The sequence below is a fragment of the Lepisosteus oculatus genome, chromosome 6, assembly GCF_040954835.1.
Source record: "Lepisosteus oculatus isolate fLepOcu1 chromosome 6, fLepOcu1.hap2, whole genome shotgun sequence".
Taxonomy (NCBI): Eukaryota; Metazoa; Chordata; class Actinopteri; order Semionotiformes; family Lepisosteidae; genus Lepisosteus; species Lepisosteus oculatus.
The window spans coordinates 44,016,961-44,040,157 of NC_090701.1; the positions used below are offsets into that span (position 1 = coordinate 44,016,961).

The 23,197-nt window shown below is 48.2% G+C and overlaps 1 protein-coding gene across 1 annotated transcript; it reads left to right on the top strand.

Annotated features, from left to right (window-relative positions):
- Positions 1 to 211: 211 nt before the first annotated feature.
- Positions 212 to 22,257, top strand: doc2g (double C2-like domains, gamma). The gene is made up of 11 exons (XM_069191404.1): positions 212 to 1,237; positions 1,496 to 4,183; positions 4,278 to 4,357; positions 4,927 to 5,001; positions 9,719 to 9,828; positions 13,664 to 13,790; positions 15,259 to 15,309; positions 16,221 to 16,363; positions 16,457 to 16,538; positions 17,157 to 17,253; positions 19,569 to 22,257. The coding sequence occupies exons 2-11, from the start codon at positions 3,898 to 3,900 to the stop codon at positions 19,697 to 19,699; spliced, it is 1,182 nt and encodes a 393-aa protein (XP_069047505.1). The 5' UTR covers positions 212 to 1,237; positions 1,496 to 3,897; the 3' UTR covers positions 19,700 to 22,257.
- Positions 22,258 to 23,197: the final 940 nt, after the last annotated feature.

Below are 23,197 nucleotides of genomic sequence, written 5' to 3' on the forward strand. Positions count from 1 at the left end.
ATCAGAGTGTCTCTCTTTCCCAGGTCTCAAGATCCCTGACTGTCCACTCTGGGCTGGACTAGTTTATCAGGACCCTGACTGTCCACTCTGGGCTGGACCAGGGTATCGAGATTGACTGTCCACTCTGGGAATCTGGAGCAGGACGTTGGGATGCAGGGATTCTGGGATGGACAAGGATATGGGGAAGCTGACTGTCCACACTGGGCTGGACCAGGGTGTCAGGACCCTGACTGTCCACTCTGGGTATCTGGACCAGGGTGTCCGGACCCTGACTGTCCCCTCTGGGTATCTGGACCAGGGTGTCCGGACCCTGACTGTCCACTCTGGGTATCTGGACCAGGGTGTCCGGACCCTGACTGTCCACTCTGGGTATCTGGACCAGGGTGTCCGGACCCTGACAGTCCACTCTGGGTATCTGGACCAGGGTGTCAGGTCCCTGACAGTCCACTCTGGGTATCTGGACCAGGGTGTCCGGACCCTGACTGTCCACTCTGGGTATCTTGACCAGGGTGTCCGGACCCTGACAGTCCACTCTGGGTATCTTGACCAGGGTGTCCGGACCCTGACAGTCCACTCTGGGTATCTGGACCAGGGTGTCAGGTCCCTGACAGTCCACTCTGGGTATCTGGACCAGGGTGTTCGGACCCTGACTGTCCACTCTGGGTATCTGGACCAGGGTGTCTGGACCCTGACTATCCACTCTGGGTATCTGGACCAGGGTGTCCGGACCCTGTCCACTCTGCTCCTTTAGGAGGCTTCTGACTTCACCCCTTACCTTCCCAGTGTGCCACGCTCCTGAGCTCAAACCACACCAGCCTGCTGCCTCCGGCCACCGTTGAGTGGACGAGCTGCGTCAGGACTGTATGGAGTCTTCCGGCTTTCCCGGAGCACCCTCCTGCCCCACTGGGCAGGGGAGGCGGGAGAGAGGGTGCTCCTCCCTCCGAGGGGGGAGTGTGGGCTCCCCGAGGCTGCTCCGAGAGGGAAGAGGTTAATTCCTCCGTGTTCCCTCTGCACCGGGAGAGGAAGGAGGACGCAGGGATTTGAAAGGACGCGCCGTTATTGAGGCCGAGCGCAAGGAGGGGGTGGGGGAGATGGGGGGGTCTGGGGGAGTGACAGAGTGAGAAAACAGCAGCTCAGCGCTGGGAGCTGCTCAGTGGAGCGTGGAGCTGAAACACAGCGGACACACAGAGGAGACGGGGAAGCAGAGAAGCCCACTGATGTCGGTCTGCCGTAGCAGGTACGTCTGTCTCTGCCCGTGAGCCCGTGACACGCTGACTGCATGTGCACCTGTTTCTGCAGTGTCTGTGTGTCCAGAGGCATGTTTGTGTGGAAACCTGTGTGTGTGTGTGAGAGAGAGAGTCTGTGTGTGTACTACACGGCAGTAACAGGGCTTGTCGCTGTGTGTTTATCTGTTTGTACACAATGCATTTAAATGTTTCTGTGTCTGGGCTGATTTCTGTAAGCAGGTGGTGATCATTAACATTCTCTCTCCCAGGCTGATCTCCCGCTCCTGATAAACCAGCTCCATCCATACATTTTCCAATCACGTTATCCAATTCTGAGTCGCAGGGGAGCCAGAGCCTATCCCAGCAAGCAACCGGCGCAAGGCAGGGTACACCCTGGATGGGACGCTTGTCCATCCCAGGGCACACAGAGACACACACACACACACACACACACACACACACACACACACACACACACACACACACACACACACACACACACACCAGGGCCACCCCCCCGATAAACCTTAGACACGCACAGAAAGGTCTGTACCTTCTCTTCATTCTCAAAGGTCTTAGAGGAACTAGATCTCCTCGGTCTTGATGGACGGCGACGGAGCCTGAGATTTGAAGCCCAGCTCAAACAGCCGCATTCGGAGCACAGGAGCTCGTTAGCACAGTTTGAACACTAGCGGTCTCTGGAGGTGCGAACGAGCTGTAGTGTGTGCTTGACTGATGGTGTGACTGAGGCCAGGGATAGTCGGCTGCTTACGTCCGTAAATATGTAAAAATAAACACAGACACACTAAAGAGAAGTAAATATAGACGCCATGTTTTCACGGATTCATGTCATTCTGCTCTTTGGGTGTGTGAAGTCACCAGATGAGATGACAGCAGCCAGTTATCAGAAAGCACCCATTGGTTTGTGAGATCAGCTCTATGAATAACCCTTAATTACTCCAATTAACAGCCAGAGTGCCGCTTTACTGTTAATCATGAATTTCTTTGTCATGGTAGAGAGACTGCAAGGCACAGATAAGAACTCCTATCCTCACCAAGACTGCACAGAGACACAAGTATCACAGATGTTATAGTGCACAGCTCTGGAGCAAGTCAGAACAGACACCCACCAGCTAAAAGGTCTTCTGCAGCAACAGACACAGAGCTCCTCTACACTAACCCTGTACTGACACAGAGCTCTGCTACACTAATCCTGCACTGACACAGAGCTCTACTTCACTAACCCTGTACTGACACAGAGCTCTACTTCACTAATCCTGCACTGACACAGAGCTCTACTACACTAATCCTGCACTGACACAGAGCTCTGCTACACTAATCCTGCACTGACACAGAGCTCTGCTACACTAACCTTCCACTGACACAGAGCTCCTCTACACTAATGCTACACTGACACAGAACTCAACTACACTAACCCTGTACTGACACAGAGCCCCTCTACGCTAATCTTGCACTGACACAGAGCTCAACTATACTAGACCTGCACTGACACGGAGCTCCTCTACACTAATCCTGCACAGACACAGAGCTCCTCTACACTAACCCTGCACTGACACCGAGCTCCTCAACACAAACCCTGCAGTAACACAGAGCTCCATTACACTAATCCTGCACTGACACAGAGCTCTGCTACACTAACCTTCCACTGACACAGAGCTCCTCAACACAAACCTTCCACTGACAAAGAGCTCTGTTACACTAACCCTGCCCTGAAACTGAGTTCAACTATACTAACCCTGCACTAACACAGAGCTTTGCTACACTAACACTGCACTGACACAGAGCTCCTCTACACTAACCCTGCACTGACAAAGAGCACTACACTAACCCTGCGATGACACAAAGCTCAACTACTCTAACCCTGCACTGACACAGAGCACAACTACACTAACCCTGCACTGATAAAGAGCTTCTCAACACTAGCCCTGCACTGACACTGGACTAAACTGCACAGACACAGGGCTACACTGCATTGACGCAGAGTAACTCTACACTAACAATGCTCTAATACAGAGCTCTTCTACAATAACAATGCACAGACACAGGGCTACACTCTACTAACCCTTGCAGTAATAGATACAATTATCACAGATTATCACAGACCTCATATTCCCTCTTATTACACTGACACAGAGCTCATTTATCCTAACACTAAACTGACACAGGGTCACACTGCACTAATGCAGAGTTCAACTACACTAACCCTGCACTGGCACAGAGCTCTTCTGCTCTAATTCTTCATAGCACAGCTTTCCTCTACACTAATACACTGCACAAAGCTCCTCTACTGTAACAATCTGTAGCACAGAGCTCCTCTACAGTAATACTCTGTACCACAGAGCTCCTCTACAGTAATATGTTGTAGCACAGAGTTCCTCTACAGTAACACTCTGTAGCACAGAGCTCCCCTACTGTAACAATCTGTAGCTCAGAGCTCCTCTACAGTAATACGTTGTAGAACAGAGTTCTTCTTTCTTTTCTACAGTAACAATCTGTTGCACACAGCTCCCCTGTGGTAACACTTTATAGCACAGAGCTCCTGCACAGAGGAGAGTAAGACTCCATAGCACAGACCTTTTCTACAGTAACACTCTGTAGCACAGAGCTTCTCAGCAGTAACTTTTTACATCGAGCCAGCAAGTCTCTCAGTATGAGTGTCCCCAAATCCCACAAAATCTCTATCCAGGAGCACATGGCGATCAATGTGTGCCCTGGGCCCATTCGGCCCATCAAGCAGATCTCAGACTTCTTTCCCCGATTCCACGACTTCCCTGCTATGGTCCTGCCCAAGAGGGATCCCCCCATCCAGAGCTGTGACCCCCTGGAGCCTGCAGAAGAGCAGAAAGACAGAGATGAAGAGAGGGAAGTGGAGAGAGAACGGGACAAGGAATCGGACATCGAGGCAGAAGGGGACAGTTACGACTCGGATGATGCTAGTGAGCGCATTTCTCTCTCATCTCTCCATCTCAAACCGGTTGATCCTTTGCTCAACTACTGATCTCCCTCTCTGGTTATTGATGTGTCTCCCAGCATACCTTGGAACCCTGGAGTTCAGCCTATTGTTTGATCAGGAGAACAACGCTCTCAACTGCAGTGTGCACAGAGCCAAGGTGCGCCATCACCATCATCACCATTAATCACCATCATCACTATCATCACCATCATCATTATCACCACTACACCAGTATGTATCTCAGTGTATCTCATTGTCTCCCAGAGAATTACAGTGTCTCAGAGTTTCCCAGTGTATCCCAGTACCTCCCAGAGTCTGTCAGAGTACCACAAAGCAAAAATCTCCATATGCTCAAACACAAACAAAGGAAACTTCAGGAAATGCATTTAATAACTGAGAACACAAAGGGTGGTGGGAGTGTGGAACAAGCTGCCCAGCAATGTTATTGAAGCCAGTACCATGGCATCTTTCAAGACACAGCTAGATGACATCATTGATCAATTAACAATCAACTTTCCTGTAATCTTATGTTCTGTAGTTGTAACTTCCATGTTTTTGAAGCCAGTTCATTCTGACTAATTCCAGGACTGTTGCTGACTCTCCCTGCTCCAGTGACCCCAGTATCCTGACCCTGATCCCAGCGGAGCACTGAGATAATGGCTGACTGTCCAGTAGCTAAATGAGTCCCCACAGAGTGCTCAACATTCATCACTTCTGTCTCTACAGGGGCTGAAACCCATGGATTCTAATGGCCTGGCTGACCCATACGTCAAACTGCACCTGCTGCCTGGGGCAAGTAAGGTACATCAGTGGTACCAGATTGAAGATTATATCACACAGTGAGAACAGTACAGAGACACTCGCTGACACTAGAGTACAGACACACACACACAGGCACTGGAGTACAGACACACACACTGACACTGGAGTACAGACACACACACTGGCACTGGAGTACAGAGACACTCGCTGACACTGGCGTACAGACACACACACAGACACACACACAGACATCGGAGTACAGAGACACACACTTACACTGGAGTACAGACGCACACTGACAGTGGAGTAGAGAAACACACACAGACACTGGAGTACAGACACGCACTGGCACTGGAGTACAGAAACACACACAGACACTGGAGTACAGACACACACACAGATACTGGAGTACAGACACACACAGACAGATACTGGAGTACAGACACACACAGACAGTGGAGTATAGACACACACACAGACACTGGAGTACAGAAACACACACAGACACTGGAGTACAGAAACACACACAGACACTGGAGTACAGACACACACACACAGATACTGGAGTACAGACACACACAGACAGTGGAGTATAGACACACACACAGACACTGGAGTACAGACACACACAGAGACATCGGAGTACAGAGACACACGCTGACACTGGAGTAGAGAAACACACAGACACTGGAGTACAGACACGCACTGGCACTGGATTATAGAAACACACACAGACACTGGAGTACAGACACACACACACAGATACTGGAGTACAGACACACAGACAGTGGAGTACAGACAGACACACTGACACTGGAGTACAGAGACACAGCCACTGGCGTACAGACACACAGCCACTGGCGTACAGACACACACTGACAGAAATCCACACAGAAACACAGTGACTGGGACACAGAGACAGAACTGGCGCTGAGGAAGCAGCCCAGCTGTGCTGAGCCAATGGTGTGTGAGGGGCTGTTCCCATTGTCCCTCCCTCCTTTCCGTGCCCTGCGTAACAATCTCTCCAGTTTCCATGACAACCTCCCACTGCTGTCACAGCTCCCTCCCTCCACCCCCCCCAACCCCCAACCCCGAAGGGACGAGTGCAGATTGTCAAGGTCACGGCAGGTCACTGGGAGAGGGACACAGACACATGAGCCCCCGGCTCAAATCAAACAGAAGCCCAGCGGAAAACACAGGGAGCTGGGAATACCTGGGCCTGTCAGTCCGCAGGGAGAGAACAGGAGCTTGGTACCTGCTGACTCCACCCCAGACCAGCAGGGCCCGAGCAGGACAGGGGTCCAGCCCTCCCCAGAACCCTACTGAGAGCAGCTCACAGTCCGAGCAGCAGGGGGCGCTGCAGAGCCCTGACCGGTCCTCTGCACAGCCACTGCTGAGGCAGACACGGGCAGGTACAGAGACTGAGATCGCTGGGGGCAAATCTGGGCACCGTGGCACTACTGGGCTGTGTGAGGTCTCACCTAGAGGGAGACAGACAGCCTCCTCTAACAGTGTGAAAACCACACAGATGTCTTCCCAAAAATAGAGAGGAAATGAAATATTTAAACCACAGGAGAGAGGGAACAGAACTTCATTGCGACTTCACTGTGACACATTGGTGCTGACAAAAATACCCCAGGACAGACACTGAGAGACAGAAGACAAGGATGAAAAAGAGGTTACTACAGGCACACTGACTGGACACTACAGTACATTAACACTGCACTGAGAGAGAGGGGTTAATACAGTCCAGACACACTGACTGGACACTCCAGTACATTAACACTGCACTGAGAGAGAGGGGTTAATACAGTACAGACACACTGACTGGACACTACAGGACATTAACACTGCACTGAGAGAGAGGTGTTAATACAGTCCAGACACACTGACTGGACACTACAGTACATTAACACTGCACTGAGAGAGAGGGGTTAATACAGTCCAGACACACTGACTGGACACTCCAGTACATTAACACTGCACTGAGAGAGAGGGGTTAATACAGTACAGACACACTGACTGGACACTCCAGTACATTAACACTGCACTGAGAGAGAGGGGTTAATACAGTCCAGACACACTGACTGGACACTCCAGTACATTAACACTGCACTGAGAGAGAGGGGTTAATACAGTCCAGACACACTGACTGGACACTACAGGACATTAACACTGCACTGAGAGAGAGGGGTTAATACAGACACACTGAGTGGATACAGGATACAGAGGGGAAGATCGAATGCTAGGTTGATGGGAGGGGTTAGTGTTAGTCATTACTGCAGATGTTATTTGTTCAGATAAAGCTCCTGTGTGCAGCAGAGCTGGTGATGCAGTCAGACAGCTCACTGCTCCTGCATGACTCAGTGTCCCTCTCCGGCTGTAACTCATCAGCGTGCCTGGAAGCCGAAAGAATGTGCATGCTGACTGAAATATCCATATGTCTCTATTCATTCACACAACACCTCTTCCCTCCAGAGACTTTGAGAAAATCTTCAGAAACGTCTTTAAGTTCTGCTCAGCGCTCTGATGTTTTCTGCCCCCCGTCCACGTTCTCTGGCACAGATCTCAGACCTCTCCTTGTCCACCTCCTCCCTCCGTCCAGCCTCATGGACGGCCTGCGGGGGTGAATTTCTTTCTGGAGAACCAGGAGGGCCCGTCCCCTCTTCTCCGGCGAATTCCTGTCGTCTCCAGCAGCCCCCCGGCTTGCGTCAGGGTCCTCGGTAGGGGTTTCGGAGCTCTTTCGCACTGCTCAGGTCGTGCCCGGCTGACATCGCTGCCTCTCCTGGGGCAGCAATTGCAAACCAGAGTCCGTTTCGCTGATCCAGATCAACTTACATCTCTAGGCTGCAATGACTTTCTATTTCAAATCAATTTGAACTCTTCCAGCTCCTGCTCTGGGCTTCTTCCATGCCACGTCTCTGTCTCTCAATTTCATTTTCAAAGGCAGAGCAGTTCCGAATCACTGCCGGTTCTGATCTCATCTGCCTCCTAACATCATTTCCAACTCTTCCGTCAGATCACCCAGACAACTTCATTTTTAGCAGGAACTAAAGTTCCCATTGGTCTGCTTGGAAGTGAGTTCCATCATTCCTTCTCTCTCCTAACACTTCTACCCTGTAGTGATGGGGTCACAATTCTGTCATAAAGGCGCCGTCCTTCGGATGAGTTGTAAAACCGAGGTCCTGACTCCCTGTGGTTATTAAAATTCCCAGGGCATTTCTGGAAAACAGTAGAGGTATTAACCTTGGCGTTCTGGCCATATTTCCCTCTGGTCTTTACCAATCATGGCCTCCTAATAATCCCTCTCTCTGAACTGGCTTCATCACTCTGTTCTCCTCCCCACTGAGAGCTGGTGTGTGGTGAGAGTACTGGAGCACTATGGCTGCTGTCACATCATCCAGGTGGGGCTGCACACTGGTGGTGGTGGAGGGGAGTCCCCATTACCTGTAAAGCGTTTTGAGTGGAGTGTCCAGAAAAGCTCTATATAAGTGTAAGGAACTATTATTTTCCCGCTGGGCTGTTTTTCTTGTTAGAATCCACCTGTGCTTATTTCTTCCACCTGCCTGTAAAATCAGAAACAATTCCCAGGCCCCTCATTTCAGGTGAGCACAGTCTTTCCAGTCACCTGTCCTGAGTACAAGCCCAGCAACGTGTTCGCTGGTCTTCACAGGTGCACCGCTCGTACCCCAGAACCAATCTCAGCCCCCCGAAATAAGGCCCAGCGAACGATGCTCTCGGTGCCTGCGGGGTCCTCTCAGCTGCTGGGTCTGCTCCAGGGTCCTGCACGTTTCTTCTGATGAGTCCCAGGCTCCTCACCTGGCGGGTTAAAACCAAATCTCTCCAAACCTCGATAATCAGTCAACCTCCACAGACACTTCCTGGTGAAACAGAAACTGAAATTCAGGAGGAACGACAACCAGGTCACTTTCATTGCAGTTTTCATAATCATTCCTGCCGACGATGACCTAGAGGAATCAAGGGTTCAGAGTTATTCATATCTATCAGGGGCACAGAGATAATGGTCCGGTAAAGACCAGCACATTCAGACGTCTAATATCACACAGTCTGATCTGATGGAGTGAGGGATGTCTTTGTGCAGGAGAAGTGGTGATAATGGGGGATTTGAATTTCCCTCACACTGACTGGGAAGAACTGATAGGAATGACTGCAACTGAAGGTGATATCATTGACATGGCTAAAGACTCTTACTCTCTCCATCTGTTAGAGCGACTCCGGGAGGGAAAGTCCACTTGATCTGGACTTGTCAAACTCTCAAGACAGAGGTGGTAGAGACATCAGGGAGCTGTGATCACAGCAGCCTCCAGGCAGCTGAAGGACAAATGTGCTGTTGGATAACATTGGTGAATTATTAAAAGGCCACTGACTCACTTATTCCATAAACCACTGAAGACACAGGTACAATCCAGAAACTGGAAAATGGTCAGACAGTGATCATGAATAAGAGGGGTGAGTAAACTGACCCATTTAGTTATAGACCAATATGTCAACTTCCATTAAAATCTATAACATGACTGTATTACAGTACAGTCAGTGTGTCTGTACTGTATTAAGCCCTCTCTCTCAGTGCAGTGTTAATGTACTGGAGTGTCCAGTCAGTGTGTCTGGACTGTATTAACCCCTCTCTCAATGCAGTGTCAATGTGTTGGCGTGTCCAGTCAGTGTGTCTGTACTGTATTAACCCCTCTCTCTCAGTACAATATGGATCAGACAGTGCATTTTCTTTCTCTCTCAGGCAAACAAATTACGTACGAAGACTCTGCGTAACACTCTGAACCCAGTGTGGAATGAGACTCTGACCTATTACGGCATCACGGAAGCTGACATGGCACAGAAGACACTGCGGTAACATTGACCTGAAATGTTGGCTTCTTTCGCTAGGCCGAGATTAAACCCCCTGGCTGAGATGATGCTCGGACATCCTAAAGAGGGAGGAGTTAGGATGACACAGAGGCTCTTGGAGCATTTCAGACCTATTCAGAAAGAGACATCAAGGAGCTTATCAGTTAGAATAGCAGAGGTGAAGGAGAGCACTGATGAGTCAGTAAGGAGAGAGGAGAGCAGTAGTGAAGGACACTGATGAGAGACGAGAGCAGTAGTGATGGACACTGATGAGAGAGGAGAGCAGTAGTGAAGGACTCTGATGAGTCAGTAAGAGAGAGGAGAGCAGTAGTGAAGGACACTGATGAGAGAGGAGAGCAGTAGTGATGGACACTGATGAGAGACGAGAGCAGTAGTGATGGACACTGATGAGAGAGGAGAGCAGTAGTGAAGGACACTGATGAGAGAGGAGAGCAGTAGTGATGGACTCTGATGAGTCAGTAAGAGAGAGGAGAGCAGTAGTGAAGGACACTGATGAGAGAGGAGAGCAGTAGTGAAGGACACTGATGAGTCAGTAAGAGAGACGAGAGCAGTAGTGATGGACACTGATGAGAGACGAGAGCAGTAGTGAAGGACTCTGATGAGTCAGTAGGAGAGACGAGAGCAGTAGTGAAGGACACTGATGAGAGACGAGAGCAGTAGTGAAGGACTCTGATGAGTCAGTAAGAGAGAGGAGAGCAGTAGTGATGGACACTGATGAGAGACGAGAGCAGTAGTGAAGGACTCTGATGAGTCAGTAGGAGAGACGAGAGCAGTAGTGAAGGACTCTGATGAGTCAGTAAGAGAGACGAGAGCAGTAGTGAAGGACACTGATGAGTCAGTAAGAGAGAGGAGAGCAGTAGTGAAGGACACTGATGAGAGAGGAGAGCAGTAGTGAAGGACACTGATGAGAGAGGAGAGCAGTAGTGATGGACTCTGATGAGTCAGTAAGAGAGAGGAGAGCAGTAGTGAAGGACACTGATGAGAGAGGAGAGCAGTAGTGAAGGACACTGATGAGAGAGGAGAGCAGTAGTGATGGACACTGATGAGTCAGTAAGAGAGACGAGAGCAGTAGTGAAGGACACTGATGAGAGAGGAGAGCAGTAGTGAAGGACTCTGATGAGTCAGTAAGGAGAGAGGAGAGCAGTAGTGAAGGACACTGATGAGAGAGGAGAGCAGTAGTGATGGACACTGATGAGTCAGTAAGAGAGATGAGAGCAGTAGTGAAGGACTCTGATGAGTCAGTAAGGAGAGAGGAGAGCAGTAGTGAAGGACACTGATGAGTCAGTAAGAGAGATGAGAGCAGTAGTGAAGGACACTGATGAGAGAGGAGAGCAGTAGTGAAGGACACTGATGAGTCAGTAAGAGAGAGGAGAGCAGTAGTGAAGGACACTGATGAGTCAGTAAGAGGAGAGCAGTAGTGAAGGACACTGATGAGAGAGGAGAGCAGTAGTGAAGGACTCTGATGAGTCAGTAAGGAGAGAGGAGAGCAGTAGTGATGGACACTGATGAGTCAGTAAGAGAGATGAGAGCAGTAGTGAAGGACACTGATGAGTCAGTAAGAGGAGAGCAGTAGTGAAGGACACTGATGAGAGAGGAGAGCAGTAGTGAAGGACTCTGATGAGTCAGTAAGGAGAGAGGAGAGCAGTAGTGATGGACACTGATGAGTCAGTAAGAGAGATGAGAGCAGTAGTGAAGGACACTGATGAGTCAGTAAGAGAGAGGAGAGCAGTAGTGAAGGACACTGATGAGAGAGGAGAGCAGTAGTGATGGACGCTGATGAGAGAGGAGAGCAGTAGTGAAGGACTCTGATGAGTCAGTAAGGAGAGAGGAGAGCAGTAGTGATGGACGCTGATGAGTCAGTAAGAGAGATGAGAGCAGTAGTGAAGGACACTGATGAGTCAGTAAGAGAGAGGAGAGCAGTAGTGAAGGACTCTGATGAGTCAGTAAGGAGAGAGGAGAGCAGTAGTGATGGACACTGATGAGAGAGGAGAGCAGTAGTGAAGGACACTGATGAGAGAGGAGAGCAGTAGTGAAGGACACTGATGAGTCAGTAAGGAGAGAGGAGAGCAGTAGTGAAGGACACTGATGAGTCAATAAGGAGAGAGGAGAGCAGTAGTGAAGGACACTGATGAGAGAGGAGAGCAGTAGTGAAGGACACTGATGAGTCAGTAAGAGAGACGAGAGCAGTAGTGATGGACGCTGATGAGTCAGTAGGAGAGAGGAGAGCAGTAGTGATGGACACTGATGAGAGAGGAGAGCAGTAGTGAAGGACACTGATGAGAGAGGAGAGCAGTAGTGATGGACACTGATGAGTCAGTAAGAGAGACGAGAGCAGTAGTGAAGGACTCTGATGAGTCAGTAGGAGAGACGAGAGCAGTAGTGAAGGACTCTGATGAGTCAGTAAGAGAGAGGAGAGCAGTAGTGAAGGACTCTGATGAGTCAGTAAGAGAGAGGAGAGCAGTAGTGAAGGACACTGATGAGTCAGTAAGAGGAGAGCAGTAGTGAAGGACACTGATGAGAGAGGAGAGCAGTAGTGAAGGACTCTGATGAGTCAGTAAGGAGAGAGGAGAGCAGTAGTGATGGACACTGATGAGTCAGTAAGAGAGATGAGAGCAGTAGTGAAGGACACTGATGAGTCAGTAAGAGGAGAGCAGTAGTGAAGGACACTGATGAGAGAGGAGAGCAGTAGTGAAGGACTCTGATGAGTCAGTAAGGAGAGAGGAGAGCAGTAGTGATGGACTCTGATGAGTCAGTAAGAGAGAGGAGAGCAGTAGTGAAGGACTCTGATGAGTCAGTAAGGAGAGAGGAGAGCAGTAGTGATGGACACTGATGAGTCAGTAAGAGAGAGGAGAGCAGTAGTGAAGGACACTGATGAGAGAGGAGAGCAGTAGTGATGGACGCTGATGAGAGAGGAGAGCAGTAGTGAAGGACTCTGATGAGTCAGTAAGGAGAGAGGAGAGCAGTAGTGATGGACGCTGATGAGTCAGTAAGAGAGATGAGAGCAGTAGTGAAGGACACTGATGAGTCAGTAAGAGAGAGGAGAGCAGTAGTGAAGGACTCTGATGAGTCAGTAAGGAGAGAGGAGAGCAGTAGTGATGGACACTGATGAGAGAGGAGAGCAGTAGTGAAGGACACTGATGAGAGAGGAGAGCAGTAGTGAAGGACACTGATGAGTCAGTAAGGAGAGAGGAGAGCAGTAGTGAAGGACACTGATGAGTCAATAAGGAGAGAGGAGAGCAGTAGTGAAGGACACTGATGAGAGAGGAGAGCAGTAGTGAAGGACACTGATGAGTCAGTAAGAGAGACGAGAGCAGTAGTGATGGACGCTGATGAGTCAGTAGGAGAGAGGAGAGCAGTAGTGATGGACACTGATGAGAGAGGAGAGCAGTAGTGAAGGACACTGATGAGAGAGGAGAGCAGTAGTGATGGACACTGATGAGTCAGTAAGAGAGACGAGAGCAGTAGTGAAGGACTCTGATGAGTCAGTAGGAGAGACGAGAGCAGTAGTGAAGGACTCTGATGAGTCAGTAAGAGAGAGGAGAGCAGTAGTGAAGGACTCTGATGAGAGAGGAGAGCAGTAGTGAAGGACACTGATGAGTCAGTAAGGAGAGAGTAGAGCAGTAGTGAAGGACTCTGATGAGTCAGTAAGAGAGAGGAGAGCAGTAGTGATGGACACTAATGAGTCAGTAAGGAGAGAGTAAAGCATAGTTTGGAGCTGACATTTTTACAAATCTTGATGTGGATTTTGTTGTGAATTTCAGACCCTCATTCTTCATCCTTTGTGCTTCTGTGGCTCTCTCCCCTTTGTCTCTCTCAGGCTGTGTGTCTGTGATATGGACAGGCTGGGGCGCAATGAGTTCATTGGGGAGACTCGGGTTCCCCTGAAGAAGCTGACAGCTGGACAGACGAAGAACTATAACATCTGTCTGGAGAGGCAGCAGCTGGTAGTAACACGGTGTTTATGTACAGTTACACCGCTGCTATTTAATACTGGCACTGCAAATAGACAGTTAATGCTAGCAATTAGGGCACCTGTAGAGAATCCAGACTTTGTTAATACAACTAGAGTTAATAAAGACACAGCTAATACAATAAATGGTGCTGTTCTGTCCCTCAATGCCTACTAGTGCAACTGTACAGTCTCTCACTGCCCCCTAGAGGAGCAGTACTAGCAATTCATTTCAACAAGCTTTATTGGCATTGCCAACGAATTACAACTTGGCCAAAGTATGTAGAATCAACACAACATCTACAGACATTTACTTTCATTATGCAAATTGTATTTGGCTCACTGTTCCTCAGGCTGTGACAGGAGATCACATACTGGGCTGCCATTTTAGCTGAGGTCCCTCCCCCTTCTCACAGTGAAGCAGAAAGTGCAGAAAGTGTTTGTTTCTCCCCGCTGGCAGTGGGAGAACAGCCAGGCCTATCACCCAGTTTCTACGGCCAAATTGTGGTCAGTGAGCTTGTACTTTGTCAGGGTCTGTTTCTCTTTCCTGTTTCTTAACAGCAATATTTGCTGGTCAATTATTAAGCTCGTGTGTATTGTCTGTTTAGGGTTCTGTAGCATTCCAGTTTATGTTTGTGTGTGTGTGTGTCCCAGTGTGTGAGAGATATTGCTGTTTGATCTGTGCTGTGATGTGGTTGAGTCTGAGTTGTGGTGCTCTAGCAGTGCTGTCCTGAGGCTGGCTGGTGTCTTCTGATTTGCACGTTTGGAGATTTTCTCTGCACATGGAGGATGTTTTTTACAGAACTCCATGTTCAGGGTTTCTATGGGGTGTTTAGCACATTTTATGTGAACCTGTTCTCTGAGGGGACCCCACACTTCATTGCTATATAGGACAATGTGTTGAATTATTTGAAGCCAGCTTCTTGTGGGAGGGTTGATGTTGAAAAGCCTGCTTTTTATGGCCTTTTCTACAGACAGGCCTTCATTGTCAGGTCACAACTTCCAGATGAACTGATTATCAGACCCAGGTATGTGTAGCTGGTTGTGTGTTTCAATGTGTTGTTGAGTGTGAAGTGGTACCTGTTTCCCTGAGGTCTGGGTTTTTTCTGAAAAACTATGACTCTGGGCTTGTCCAGGTTGACTGTCAGTGCTCAGGTCTCCCAGTACTGTTCCAGCAGTGCAGCCCCTGTTCTGTGACAACACGTGACAACAGGACCAGGTCATCCATGTAGAGCAGTTAACGTGATCTGCGAGTCATGTAGTTCAAGGCCAGATGCAGCAGACGGTTCCAACATCCCTGCTTGATAAATGTTTCTCTCTCTCACTGCCCCCTCGTGCAGCTGTTTCGTCTCTCACTGTCCCCTAGTGCAGCAGACCTGTTCGCGACAGTGACAAGCAGAATCAAATCGTCACACCCCGACAGCTGCACACACAGGCTGATCTTGCTTTTGCTGTATTTGTAGACGAAGCTCACCACGAACACAGAGAGAGGAATGGCTCTATATGAGGAAGAGGTCAGTGCGCTTTTTCTTCATCAACGTGGCTGTGTTTTGGGGTATTTCTGTTCCTGTTCTCGGAGGGGCTGTAACATCATTGAATCTTGTGAGTTTTAGGGGCTCCCATGAAGATTCACTTTTCTCTGTCTCACTCCTCGGTACAATTGATCAGCGTGTGAGGGAGGTAGAGGTGGGTAGACGAGGTAGACGAGAGAGCAACCAGTATGAAATGAGGCACACCTAGGATAATTAAATAACAGGCATCCAGAGGGAAGAAGCGGATAGGATAGTCTGTGAGTGGAAATGAACACTCTTCTGGATTAATGGGAAGCAGACGAGAATAGCTGGAGAAGGGAGTGGGAGGCTGGATAACACTCCTGGTTACACCATCAACGGACAGGCGTGTGGTCTGAGAGAGAGAGCGAGACGAGGGAGGAGTGCATACAAACAGGTGTCACAGGCCAAACAGGATCAGCGCAGAGGGAAAGACGAGTCAGGAGTTAAACAGGTTAATGAAGAGTGAAGGCATTGAAGAACGGTGACGAGTGACGATAATGGAAGATCCGAGGGAATGAATCCCCGAGTGGAGAGCAATGAAACAAGGCTGTGCAGACCTCACTGAGAGGGGCCGGCGAGAACAGCTAGGAGCCGTGGGCGTTGGGGAGGAACGTGTCAGTGTGGTAACACAGGAAGACAGGAGAAGACCCCGGTCGGCTCTGGGGCGGGTTCGCTGTGACACTTCAAGAGCGACTGAAGAATTGGAGTTAGAAAGTCAAACACGAGAGCAGGCTTTTCAATCTTTGAGTACTTTGCTTCACACTGGATATACAACAGCTCTTCTCTCTTTCCCTTCTGGCTGCTTGGTGTATCTGTTTTACCAGGACCTGCCCACAAAGCGATATCCTAACTCTCACTTCTCTCTCTCCCAGGCTGTGGCCTGTGTAGATCGGGGACGCGTCTTGGTTTCACTGTGTTACTCTGTCCAGCGGGGGGCGCTGTTGGTCGGCATTGTCCGCTGTGCACACCTGGCGGCGATGGACTCCAACGGATACTCTGATCCCTTCGTCAAGATGTCAGTCTGGCCTTATGTGTTTCCTGCTGTTCCCCTTTCTGTGCGCTAGTCTCTTCTGTCTCTCATGCCTGCTGTCCATCTCTCTGCCTGCAGTGTTCTGCGTCCTGACACAGGCAAGAAGTCCAAGTACAAGACATCTGTCAAGAAAAAGACTCTAAACCCTGAATTCAATGAGGTGAGTCTGTTGATATATCACCTCTGTTAGTGTGTCTTGAAGCTGGCATTAAAATATTACTACCTCCCTCAGTGCAGTGTTAATGTACTGGTGTGTCCAGTCAGTGTGTCTGTATTAACCCCTCTCTCTCAGTGCAGTGTTAATGTACCGTAGTGTCCAGTCAGTGTCTGTATGGTATTAACCCCTCTCTCTCAGTGCAGTGTTAATGTACTGGAGTGTCCAGTCAGTGTGTCTGGACTGTATTAACCCCTCTCTCAGTGCAGTGTTAATGTACTGGAGTGTCTAGTCAGTGTGTCTGGACTGTATTAACCCCTCTCTCTCAGTGCAGTGTTAATGTACTGTAGTGTCCAGTCGGTGTGTCTGTACTGTATTAACCCCTCTCTCTCAGTGCAGTGTTAATGTACTGTAGTGTCCAGTCAGTGTGTCTGGACTGTATTAACCCCTCTCTCTCAGTGCAGTGTTAATGTACTGTAGTGTCCAGTCAGTGTGTCTGTACTGTATTAACCCCTCTCTCTCAGTGCAGTGTTAATGTACTGTAGTGTCTAGTCAGTGTGTCTTTACTGTATTAACCCCTCTCTCTCAGTGCAGTGTTAATATATTGACTTGTCTGTCTCTCAGGAGTTTGTCTATGAGATCCCTCATGAGGAGCTGGCAAAAAAGACTCTCGAGATCTCAGTGTGGGATTATGACCTGGGGATGAGCAACGACTTTATCGGTGAGCCTGTAGGGACTGGAGGATTGTGAGGTCATCACTGGGCCCCACAGACTCCAGGCCCTGCTTGACATCATCACTGAGCACCAGATAGAACTTCACGCAGTCACAGGGCTCTACTTCATTTGCACTAAGCTCATCAGCATATTCATCAATCACCAATAACCAGCACATTCTGAAGAATACGAGGATGTAGCTGTGACTTTAAACTGCTTCCCAAATGTTTTTTTCATAGTGTGGAAATTCTGCACGAGTTTCTCATACCAGATAAGAAGTGTGAAATTTCATATATTCAGACAGATGTCTAGATTAGTATTGAGCGATGTGCACGGTATGAGCTCCTCAGTGTTTTAGCAGGGAGGAATGTGATGATGTCTAAGATAGGGTGGCAGGCAGGCATGTCCTCAAGAGCACAGGCATTACAGTCACTCAGAGCAGAGATTACTGAATGTTACAGATGAGAAGGTACAGTCAATCCATGGATGCTGTAAAGAGAAACAGGTCATGCATTTGGCTCAAAATCACTAGAAATATAATTTGCACAAAAAAAGCAGTCTACACTACATCCCCCCTACCAAATCCAATTGTTACATTGAGGGAATTCTCCACATTCTTCCCACAGAGATCTGTCATTTCCAGAGACTGGGAAACGCCCTGCTCTGCAGGTGACCTCAACACATAATCAGGCACGCTGGCCAACTTCACCTGCACACAGAGAAACACCCATATTTGGACTATCCAATCCCCTCTGTACCACACACCGGTCACGTCACACAGGTGCAGCCATGACACCGCGGTCAGCAACACCGGGCGCGAGCTGCTCCAGCTCTGTCAAGGGCTGGGCCTCTACGTCATCAACGGCAGGACCAGAGGGGACTCTCTAGGCAGGTTCACCTACAGCTCGGCTCTGGGCAGCAGTGTGGTGGACTACGCCATCACTGACCTGGACCCCTCCTGTATCAGTGCCTTCACTGTCAGGCCACAAACTCATTAGTCACTGACCACTGTACATCAGAGCACACCAGCGCAGAGACACAGTGACAGACCAGCCATGTATGACCTTAACCAGGCATGAGCACATCATCGGCAGTGCCTTACCATCCATCCAGGAAATATACAACACCAGGAGTCTGAAAAAAGCCACCACAATTATGTCTGACCCCACTCACCCCAGTCATAACTTGTTTGTTCCCCTACCATCTGGCAGAAGGTTCCGGTCACTTCGTTGCACACAACTAGACTCCAAAATAGCTTCTTCCCCAGAGCTGTCAAGCTGGTGACGCCCCCACTCCCTCCCATCATATTATGATCTCTCCTACTGTCCTCCTGTACCCACAATGATTGTACTCCTACACCACTACACACACATGTAAGCCAAACTTGTACTGTCCCCTCGATAGCCCAGTAAAAGTGTACCGGTCTTAATAATATTTAATATTTATTAATTAACCATACTATTTTTAACCATACAATTTTTGCACTGTTCCAATAATTACCTTGCACTAGTTTTTGTCCTGTTATATTTTCTCTGTTTGCGGAAGTTTGCACAGTTTTGATTACTTGATTACTTGTTATTTATGTTATGTTATTCCATGTTACTGTTATTGCTATTGTGTTACTGTCTATTGTCTTATCTTCTGTCCTATTTATATACTGCACTTGAGTGACTAATGAGAAACACTTTTCATTGTACTATGCACCTGTGTAAGTTTAATGACAATAAAGTTGAATTGAAGATAGGCTACAAACAGGCTGGACAAATACCACTAATGATGAGAAAATTCAGATATTACTGAGCAGTAGAGTAATCTAAAAAATCATTACCCGTAGAACAGGACATGCAAAATGAAACCCGGTGCAGAAGCTTTAGACCAAAATCTGTAAAACAGTAATAATCATAGATAAACAGACCATCACAACCCTCTTAGACGTCCTGATCACAAAGCAAGAGCCACTAGACAAACTCTAAGCCCTCAGACCATGAAAGGTTTGTGGCCAAGACAGAGTCAACAGTGAGATGCTGAGTCCCAGTAGCTCAGAGATGCAGCCAGCTCTGCCCTGCTCAAACTATTCTGCCTTATCATGAATGCCTCAATACCGGCCTTCCTTACTGAGCACAGTATCCTGAGTGAAAAAGACAGAACATCTCCTACAACACTGCCCCACAGACAGCTGATCCTGAATCTCAGTGCAGTGTTAATTGTCCACAGTGCAGTGTTAATAAACTGCAGTGCTGTACTCAGTGCAGTGTTAACAGACTGCAGAGACCCCAGAAGCCTGTATCAGTCACTCCCTTCTTTCTGTCTCTATGCCCACAGGTGGTATCCAGCTGGGAATCGATGCAAAAGGAGAGAGACTGAGGCACTGGTTTGAGTGTCTGAAGCACAAAGATAAGAAAGTAGAGTGCTGGCACACACTGACCAATGACAACCCAGACGTGAGCGACTGATGGCACAGCTCCCTGCTCAACAATGAGATCAGATTCAAGCTGTGTCAGTGTGCCTCCTGTTCTTGTGTGTTTATTGCTGAGGGATTCTCTGTTATCTCCTGCCTCTCCCTGTGTCTTCTGTCCTGTTTTCTGTTTATTGCAGAGGGATTCTCTGACATCTCTCTCCAACTGTGTCTTCTGTCCTGTTTTCTGTTCATTACAGAGAGATTCTCTGTCGTCTCCTCTCTCTTGCTGTATATCTTATGTTGTTTATTGCTAAGGGATTATCTTCTCTCTCACTGTGTCTTCTGCCCTGTTGTGTGTGTTTATTATTCAAAGAATTTCTGTCTCCTCTCTCACCATATCTCCTGTTCTGTTGTGTGTTTGTTATTGAAAGAATTTATCTTGTCTCCTCTCTCACCATATCTCCTGTTCTGTTGTGTGTTTGTTATTGAAAGAATTTCTGTCTTCTCTCTCATTGTGTCTTCTGCCCTGTTGTGTGTGTTCGTTATTGAAAGAATTTCTCTTGTCTTCTCTCTCACTGTGTCTTCTGCCCTGTTGTGTGTGTTTGTTATTGAAAGAATTTCTCTTGTCTTCTCTCTCATTGTGTCTTCTGCCCTGTTGTGTGTGTTTGTTATTGAAAGAATATCTCTTGTCTTCTCTCTCACTGTGTCTTCTGCCCTGTTGTGTGTGTTTGTTATTGAAAGAATTTCTCTTGTCTTCTCTCTCACTGTGTCTTCTGCCCTGTTGTGTGTGTTTATTATTCAAAGAATTTCTGTTGTCTCCTCTCTTACCATATCTCTGTTCTGTTGTGCTCTTGTGAACAATACTGTGTTGCCAGACTAGCATTCCCTTGAGCAGACAGAAATTATGAACTGTTCTACCAGCAGGGTAGAAACTCTAACTGTAGTCGCCAAAGCATGAAACTTTCTTGAAGACCAGGGACAGCTTAATGATCTTTCCCTGTTGTGATCCTTGTGTCTGACCTGGACCTCAGATGACGTGGACTTGGCTCTGCATTGGACAGATTGTTACAATTAATGGCTAAGGCCTTGGGGACAGAAGTCCTGAAACACGTGTTCTAACTATGCAAGGCTCTAAAGAGACAATATTTTGACTATTGTGACCAATCCTGGATGCCACACCACAATGAAGGACTGGGCTGTCTAGGAGAAACTTCACAGGACGAGAGCTGGAAAGGAGATGGCGCAGAACTGTGTCTCTGAGACTGTGTGGACAGGATGTCAGGGCCACAGGAGGAGGTGGCCCAGATGAGGTGCTGCACCAACTCTCCTGGGACCTCTGAAGGACAGGCTGGGTGAGCTCCGGGCTCTGTGCCATGGGGGCGAGGGTGGCCCACAGTGCTCTTCACACATACAGACCATTTCTGCCACAGGCCCCTGGAGCCCAGAGATTGTGGGAAGAGTAGGGCTGGAGCCCAGGGCTCAGTGACTGAACAAGCCTCACCATTAAGAGCAATAACAGAAAGCACAAAGCCAGAAACAATGTCTGCTGTTGCTTGCAATATAATAATAGGATATGCATGACTTACAGTAACTTCCCTTTATGGACTTCTTCTTAAGGTAGCCATAGAAAGAGAGAGATATGGACTTGAGGCACAAGTAGTACTGACTTACTGACTCAGAGAAGTTGAGTGCTTGGTGCTTGCTGTGGTTTGCATCTGCTGCCACCTACAGGGCAATTATGGTAATAGTGGTTTTCAGGCTTGACAATTACCAAGTAGTATACTATAGGTACAGTGATCAATTCAATTAAGTGAAAGTTCAATTAAGTGCTCTGTCAAGCAAACGATTTACAATCTGCACTGTTGAGCTACACTGCAAATTGACATCATGTCTGACCATTGACCTCTACCACAAAGAGATACGATGCCAGATCATCAGCCTTCACTGACAACACACCCACCCATTGACTTCCACCATAAATCTACACCTGTCCAGACCACTGATCTCCACCATAAATCCACACCTGTCCAGACCATCGACGACCACCATGAATCCACACCATCGACCACCACTATGAATCCACACCTGTCCAGGGCATTGACCACCACCATGAATCTACACCTCTCCAGACTGTTGACCTCCACATTGAATCCATACCTGTCCAGACTGTTGACCTCTGCCATGAATCCACACCAGTACCCTATGGAGGGAGTGGAGAGTGAACCAACATTCTCCACTATGACCCAACATTGGACACCTGTCCAGTGAATTGGATGACCTTCAGCATGAATCCATACCTGTTCAGACTGTCAACACCATAAGTTGACTCTGCACTAGACTATCAACCACCTTTGCAAATAGGCTCTGAATATGAGAGAAGCGTTAAGAGCACTTTACTTCCTGGAACTGCTCAGGCTAAACTGCTGGAATTGAAAATAACAAAAAGTCAGAAAAGTTTTATGTTCATAAAGCTTCCTCTTGTGGTATTGTGTTGTAGACAGTGCAATGTTACTTTTTATGTGAAGTTAATGCAGTCCTGTAAAAACATGGTGATGTAATGTAATCATATTGTCCCAGAAGTAAAGGGGGAAGATACTTATCGTTGTTGACTGACTCCTGTGTCTGATATTCCTTCATTCCACAGTCAATACCTGCTAGAAGACTCTTCTGCCTGTGTATAACATTAGCAGTGATCAGAGCGTACAGAGTGATCAGTGATGAGATGTACAAAGTGATCAATGATGTGGTGGACACCGTAATCATTGATGGGGTGTACACAGTAATCATTGATGAGATGGACACAGTGATCAATGATGAGGTGGACATATTGATCACTGATGGGGTGTATACACTAATCAGTGATAAGGTGGACACAGTGATCAGTGATTGGGTGGACACAGTGATCAGTGATGAAGTGTACATAGTGATCAGGGATTGGGTATACAGGGGGATCATTGTTCCTTTAGTGAAGCAGATGAATAGTTGCAAGGTCACATGCAGCCCCTAGGTGGATTAGGGATCTCCTCATTGAGACATCTCCTCGATTGGCGTACCCCATGGCCTGAAAGTGACTGGGACCCCATGACCCACGTGTGGACAGCAGGTAAGGACAGCTGGGGACAGCAACAGGTCATGATCGGGAGCATTAAGAAGTTCAAACTACTGCAGCTCTGCAAGCTCTTACACGAATGCAGTACATGAGAGAGAGGTGTGACCATCTTTACTGATTCCCCTAAGATGATACATTTGACACTTCACATAAAAACACATTACATTAAAATAACTGCCAGCTGTCAGTCACTTCCTCATTGGGCTCCAAGAAAAACCCACCCTTACTTACTGTAAGTGTTTCTATCTTGGTTTATTTCCATCAACGTTTTTAGGCAAAGGATTTGTACCACCTGTCTGCCAGTAATGAGGAAGGTCAGGACCAGATTCCTGTGTCAAAGGTCAGAGGTCATGCCCTGTTTCCAGCTGCACTGCTGATCTCCTTAGGTGTTTCCCCAGTCTGGGGCATTGCGGTTTCTGGCAGTTTATTTTCACACATTCAGAA

Coding starts and splice junctions, on each gene's coding strand:
- doc2g (XM_069191404.1), top strand. CDS start 3,898: ATGAGTGTCCCCAAATCCCACAAAATCTCTATCCAGGAGCACATGGCG. Junction 4,358..4,926: donor GCAGTGTGCACAGAGCCAAG/GTGCGCCATCAC, acceptor CTGTCTCTACAG/GGGCTGAAACCCATGGATTC. Junction 16,364..16,456: donor TCTGATCCCTTCGTCAAGAT/GTCAGTCTGGCC, acceptor CTCTGCCTGCAG/TGTTCTGCGTCCTGACACAG.